General features: G+C 36.8%; 1 protein-coding gene across 1 annotated transcript; it reads right to left on the reverse strand.

The window, feature by feature from the left end:
- LOC131336109 (uncharacterized protein At3g27210-like) lies at positions 1-4,442 on the reverse strand. Its single transcript, XM_058371783.1, has 3 exons — positions 4,052-4,442; positions 1,045-1,125; positions 1-659 (listed from the first exon to the last, which is right to left on the reverse strand). The coding sequence occupies exons 1-3, from the start codon at positions 4,251-4,253 to the stop codon at positions 226-228; spliced, it is 717 nt and encodes a 238-aa protein (XP_058227766.1). The 5' UTR covers positions 4,254-4,442; the 3' UTR covers positions 1-225.
- Between the last annotated feature and the right edge of the window lie 2,501 nt (positions 4,443-6,943).

Consider the following 6,943-nt stretch of genomic DNA (forward strand, 5'->3'; position numbering starts at 1 on the left):
TGAAAAGTCGAAGACAAAACTCACCTGGAATTCTTTCAGGCATGATTTACCTTCTCTGCTGTTTCATACAAGTTATTCGAAGCAAAAATCTCTGCAGTGCGAACAGTGTTTTCTTTACATAAACTCGACATCTCAAACTTAAGGCTGACTCTGAAGGATCTCTGAGTTCTTGCATTAGAAAAGTTTCATGTACATTTTACTTACACCATAATCAAAATTCGACACTCACCCAACGCTGCGAGGGGGGGTCTTCCTCCCGCTAAAGCCTCGGCTTGAAAGCACTCTTGGAATACAGCACCGCATGGACCCCATTGGTTTCTCCTTCTCAATTACGTAGTCTCCAATAGTTGGTGTTCGTTCGGTACTGCACACAGAGTTAGCTCCCGAGGCAAAAAGGGTACTGTTTGCAGATCTCGGAGGGAGGCCAAACTTGGGGCTTTTGGCTTCAGTCTTTCCATTCACACCGTTTTGGTTACTGATTATATTCTGTTCACCAACTTCTTTGTTATTTTGGAAGCTCTCTCGAAAAAGTTCAGATAGTCTTTTCGGTGGGGGTTTAGAACCGGGCGTTTCAGCATCAAAATGGGCTTTATGAAGTTGTGGGGGTCCTGCAGAGAAGCTGTGGTGGACCGGAGTGCTACCGCGAGATGGGGTGAAATCTGCATCAAGATGCATTTAGTGAAAACTGAAAAAAACTAGCGGTGCCAAAAGAAGGTTGAAGGAAAGAAAATAGAACAGATTTCTGCATGACACTGGTTCCACATCTCGCCAAAACTCTTTTACGGTGACAAGCAAACATCTATGGAATTCATTAAAATGTTTCCGTGATTCTTCACATATTATTTCATTATTGGCAGCTTTAGGTTTCAGTTACAGTTTCAAGAACTCAGAACTCCAACATATGTTGGAGTTGAGTAAAACGTGCACTGGTGTTGCAAATTGTCATCACACGGCACCCAATTTGAGAAAGTGCAAATTGGGCACAATCATACTCGAAGCTAATGGATTCCTTTTCCTTTTTTTTGGGTTTGAACTGATTCTTACCACCATTAACACTGACGAAGTCATCATCACAATCTGAGTCTAACCAGGGTTGGGAATCAAAAAAGGTCTCCTCTTTACTACCTGCAGATGAAATAAGGCATCAGATGGTTATGAAGAGTAGCCAAAGAAGATTCATTAAAGTGAAACTGGATTCAACTACAGTTCTTTGGTCTCACGAGAATGAATTTCCACTCATGATAACAAAAAACAACAGAAATAAAGCAATTGCAAGTAGCATATCCTTGCATGATCTACGAATCGGATAACCACCCAAATGTAACTGACAACATTAGGGCTCAAAGACGAAATATTAACATAGATATTCTAGATGTAAAAGCAAGGAAGAGTGGAAGATTTATCACACAACATAAGACAGAAAGATTACTCAATAATTTACAGAAGCAAGTAAGAAAATAGCATCCGATGAAATCTTTCAAAAACCAGAAGCCAATAACTAAAATAACATAACAGACAGTGTTGGATCACTACTTGGTAGTGGGCTGAGGGTAATAAGATTTCCTGTATCGCTAAGAATGCATTTAACTATGCAAGTAAGGCCCATCAACAAAGAGACCTATACTCGATCTCGCCAACAGAGTCACAAAAACTGCAAAAGCACACTAGACATTTGGCAATTTCCAATGTCCGTCAACACAATCCTTGGGCTGAGTTAGCAAACATTTTAACCGACAGAGGTTAGAAAACTCTACACCTTATAAACTTTTGAAGCTGGTCATCCATCAAATACTCAGGTCCACCAGCATTCAGAGACTCAGAATTGGTGGAACTGCTCCACCTAGAAATTCCATCGGCTGCGGATCCTTGTATAAAGGTTATAATCTCCATCTCATAATGTCATCCATCAAACACTCAGGTCCACCAGCATTCAGAGACTCAGAATTGGCAATTCAATAAACACTGCTCCACCGAGAAATTCCATCGGCTGCAGATCCTTATATAAAGGTTATAATCTCCATCTCATAATTTACAATATTAGAAATAACAAATTTAGTACATTTGCACTAAATGATGTTTCTAATTATCTGCTTCATCATGATTCCAGCCAAATTCGTAGACCTTCAAGCCCATAGATGAGACAATAAAGGAATCTACAATCCTAACAATGAAAAAGTAACATAATCCTCTTAGAAAAGCTATGTGTATAACAAAATATCCTCATTGGATATGTTTGTAGATCCTACTAACTATTAACAAAAAATATATACGCCTTTACATTCCGCATCAAAAGTTCATTGTCCAGCGTAAGTTAACTTCCATGATTCAACCAAGCAAGCGTGAGAGGAGGTTTAGGGAGGTTATTAAGCAAAGGTGAGGAACCGGAGCCCAGAGAAACCAAAAAAAGAAGTTCAAATGGGTTAATGATAAAGAGAACCACTAGTATAAGAGACCTATCAGGCTATCACGATAAAATCTGCTAAAAAGAGTTGAGTTGACCAGTCATGGCTCTGTAAATCAACTCTCCCATTGCAATATTATGTTCTGGAACATACACTGCCAAGTAGGGAATTGGGCACACCTGGATGCCATTCCTTTTTCCTATTTCTTTTTTTTTTTTTGGTAAGGTCCACCAGGAGTCTCCATACATATCGTAGGCTAGAAGTTATGTGAAATCGTGATACGTCGTGATTTTGTCATCATCTTTGTCGGTATTTTGCTCTTCTTCCCAGGTTTTTCTAAATTGATCCATCAAATTTAATATATCAACAGAACTATCTTTTTTCTATCTCTCATTATTCTTTACTTTCCAGTTGAATTTTGCCTGTGTTAATAAAGTTCATTCAGCAATGCCCACATTTGTGGTCCCTTCATCTCTTAGGCTTGCAAATTAATGTGATCAGCTATGGTTGCTACCATAAATTCATGACGGCCAGTCATGAATGCCCAAAGAGGAACGTAATTTCCAAAGGCTTCAACCCTATCTTTAAGTCATCAGATAAGGTAAATAGGTAAGCATTACGCCACGCCCAAGCAAAGGTTTAATCAGGATCATTAGCCATTGGTTAATCCTCTGCCTTTTAAGCACCTTACTTTAGCTCAAAGAAGAAGGTAAAAGGACGGCAAATTGCCCTATGACTACCTTACAAGTGAAGAAAAGCAAACGCTTCAAGTATAGCTATTTCAGGAAAAGGGAGCTTGAAATCACTTTAGACAAGCTTGTCCCATTCCAGGAGAATAATTATGCAAAGAATATAGTTCAAAGCAAAGATATTTCAGGACTAAACAATGAAAGAAGGGACAAATTAAAACCACTTTCTACCATCAAAATTACTTCATTGATAAAGAAGTAAGGGGGGAATATGAAATTCTTGAGAATCTAAAAAGTCATTCCAACAAAGGAGGAGTAATTATCACTTGTGTTTCCTTTCCTCTTCTTATAGAAGCCATAATTCTTCCCCACTGAAAAAGAACTAGTAACAAATACTCCATGGAAACTATGGTATACTCCCGCATGCTTATATTGTGCGTGATATTAGAGATATCAAAGCGATCTCCACCAAACATCATGAAATTATACAACTTAAAAAAAAGTGCTACTTTTTGCACTTTTTTAGCTTAAAAGTGGATATTTCCAAAAATATTTAGGTAAAAGTAAAATTCTTGGGTTTTCCGATTCCTCTCGTCGAGACGAATCAATAATCCACAAAAATTTGGCGTAAAATTAACAAACGTGAAAAAAAATAAGAAGAACAAAACTAATTTTTTGCACTTTTTGCTTGGTAAGCAAACAAAAATTATGAATACCATCTGAAAACTAGTACTAGCCATGAAAATTCTAAAGAATAAAATTAAACACCCACAACAGAAACCCAGTTCAATTACCCAAAACAGGAAGGGGAAAAAAAAGGTACTCCTATTAATTTTAATTTTGTTACTGATAATTAAAAAGAAAAAAGGATCGCCTATAGAGGACTAAAGATTACAATCAGAGTATGAATTTGAAATAGTTGAAATTCTGCTTACATAGATAGGGAGATTGAGATCATACCAATATCACGAACAGTAGGGGGTGGTTGAGAGGTCGACCACTGAGATTTAAGACTGCCGTCGGGGATCGGGATGTTGCCGTTGACTGTGGGTTTGTCTTTGACCGGTGAAGGAATCACAAGGTTTTCAGTTTTAGACCCGACTGATAGTCTGAACTTCATGTTGGATTCTGGGTCTTTATGGATTGAAACACAAGCCCCCATTTTTTCAAGTCCCTATCCTTACCATACCCGGAGCTTGAAAATCTCTCTGATTGAGAGAGAGAGAGGCCTTTCCTGTACTTCTAGTTCTAAAAGAGGAAAATTCTTACGGAAAAAAGTCTCTAGAGAGAGAGAGAGAGAGAAGGGTCTTGAAGGTCATGAAGTTGTAAAGCCGGAGATGTCGGCTGGCGGCCGAGGCATAGGCTTTATTTGGGTACGTTTTTATAGAGATTTTCAGTGACTTTTTAGCACGATTTTGGTAATTGATTTTGCACCTCACTCTTAGCTGCACTTCACTTTTTATTTTTATCTTATGTGAAATCATTAGATTATTTTTTATCTTTTTAATGTTCATCTACTTTCTCACACATAAGAGGATATTGTTGTAATTTTAAACAAGAAACAAATAAAAAGTGAAGTGTCAATAGCTAAATATAAAGGGTAAAAATCATTTTTCACCATTTTTTAGTTGTTTTATCTTAGGGTAATATTTATTAAATTTGAGTTAATTTTTTACATCATACGTTTATCTTGATGAAAAAAATGAGAAAAATATAGCAATCCCCCGAAGTTCAAAAAAAAAACACTAAAAATTGACCCTAATAAGACATTAAAAAGATTGTGTCAAAAAATTAGGACAAGGATTTGCTTCTTTTGAGATTTCCGATTCAAAATCTCTCAATCTATCAATTTTCTTAAGATCAATCCATATCTCTTTTAGGGCCAGTTCATACGAAACTTTGTTGTGATTTTAATTGAGCCCCGCTAACGAATGACGCGATTAAGTCTACTAATCAATGTGTGTGCTAATTGATCTCAACATATGATGATGACAAAGTTATTATATGGTTTATCAGGGTTGGGACCCTTGGGAAAAAGCATTAGCACTATTGATTGGTGGGTGGGTTTGTTAGTATCTGATCGTGAAACGAAAAATAATAATAAAAAAAACCGACTTTTTTAAAAGTAAAATCTCCTTTGGCCCTGGTATCCCCATTGGCAGTCATGGACCCATGGTCAGGTTAGTTTGGTTTCTTGGGGTCTGTTTGGTAGCTGAGAAAGTCACATTCAAAAAAGAATAGTACTTATTAAAATTTATACCGATAATATTAGTAACAAATACATAATCATGATACATTAATATTTGTGTAAATCAATCTCCATTCAATGTGGCGATTTGTTTTCTTGCCAAGATTGGATCAATTATGTATTTATTGATATACATAATTTTTGACATGGTCGATCTTTTCAATAAACTCAAGGGCAAATTATAGTTACCCCTCTCGAACTAACCCTCGCATACACTTACCCCCTCTAACTTTTATTTTTGGCACTTAACCCCCTCAAACTAACTGAAATTCAAACGGTCATAACTTCTTCGTCCAAAATCGAAAATATGCAAATTATATATCGATTTCGAGGTCTTGAAGTCAGCTTTCTAATGACACCAAAATCACATCACGATTCAAAGCACACAAAAAGTTATGATCAAAAAAGTAAGGGCTGGTAAACAGAAAGACCGTTTTGATCATAACTTTCTGTGTGCTTTGAATCGTGATGTGATTTTAGTGTCATTAGAAAGATGACTTCAAGACCTCCAAATCAATATATAATTTGCATATTTTCGATTTTGGACAAAGAAGTTATGACCGTTTAAAGTTATGACCGTTTGAATTTCAGTTAGTTTGAGGGAGTTAAGTGCCAAAAATAAAAGTTAGAGGGGGGTAAGTGTATGCGAGGGTTAGTTCGAGGGGGGTAACTATAATTTCCCCTAAACTCAAAAAATTGAGAACATATCTATCTCAAAGTGAGTTCAAAAAGTCAAATTATACTCTTGAAGTTTATGAAAATGGAACCATGACTTGTCCCAAGTTTCAAAAACTACACCGACCTTCCCTATCATTTATTAGTTCGGATTTTCTATTTTTCCCTCCAGTAAACGCCCATAATTTACGCCCAATATTAACAAACATAAAACTTTAGAATGTGAAAAGACCACGAAACCTTTTGCTGACTTTGAGGGAAACACTCCATTGTTGATAAGAGATTTGAAACGAAACTGAGCAAAATGGGTCAAAGGTTTGACCGATTTCCAAGTTGGGCGAGGACAGTGAAAGTTCCTTCATAAGCCTAAATGGTCGACTCGCGCCCAAGGTTGCAAGAAGGAAGAAGAGGAAGAAATTTCGAACCTTCACAAGACTTAAAGGAAGGTTTTGAGTAAGATACATCACATTGTATTCTCAACATTTTTTTTTTTTGTTAATATTGTTTACATCAGCGGGGTGTTAGTATGTTAGTCAACAGAGGGTTCAGAAACTATCCATAACCCTGAACCTCAAACCCGCCTCTCGTGGGGGTCGAACTCCGGCCTCCACTGAGAAGCTGAAATGAGACAACCAACTGATCTAACTTGGTTTCTCAATGTTAGTGGGTGATTAATGAGTATGTTGATTGTGTGATCAAATATTAGATTGTGCAAGTTTAATGTTTATGACATCCACTAATTGGTCGGTTTTCTTGTGATCAATGATAAAGAGTGTGCATTAGCATTACTGTGAGGCATTATCCTGTTTACTGTTTTTGGTGTTACTATGATACACTTTTTTCTATTGTCTTTTTATGATCGATTGTTCAAGTTAGCTTGTGTACATTTTGACTTATCGGGGTCCTTAAAGTTAAAGACCGGTCAAATT

The sequence above is a fragment of the Rhododendron vialii genome, chromosome 8a (assembly GCF_030253575.1).
Source record: "Rhododendron vialii isolate Sample 1 chromosome 8a, ASM3025357v1".
Classification (NCBI taxonomy): Eukaryota; Viridiplantae; Streptophyta; class Magnoliopsida; order Ericales; family Ericaceae; genus Rhododendron; species Rhododendron vialii.

Bases quoted from the DNA above. Each gene is read 5' to 3' on its own strand.
- LOC131336109 (XM_058371783.1), bottom strand. From the start codon at position 4,253: ATGGGGGCTTGTGTTTCAATCCATAAAGACCCAGAATCCAACATGAAG. The intron at 1,126-4,051 runs GTATGATCTCAA...TTTCATCTGCAG, and splicing joins CCCTACTGTTCGTGATATTG to GTAGTAAAGAGGAGACCTTT. The intron at 660-1,044 runs GTAAGAATCAGT...ATCTTGATGCAG, and splicing joins CTTCGTCAGTGTTAATGGTG to ATTTCACCCCATCTCGCGGT.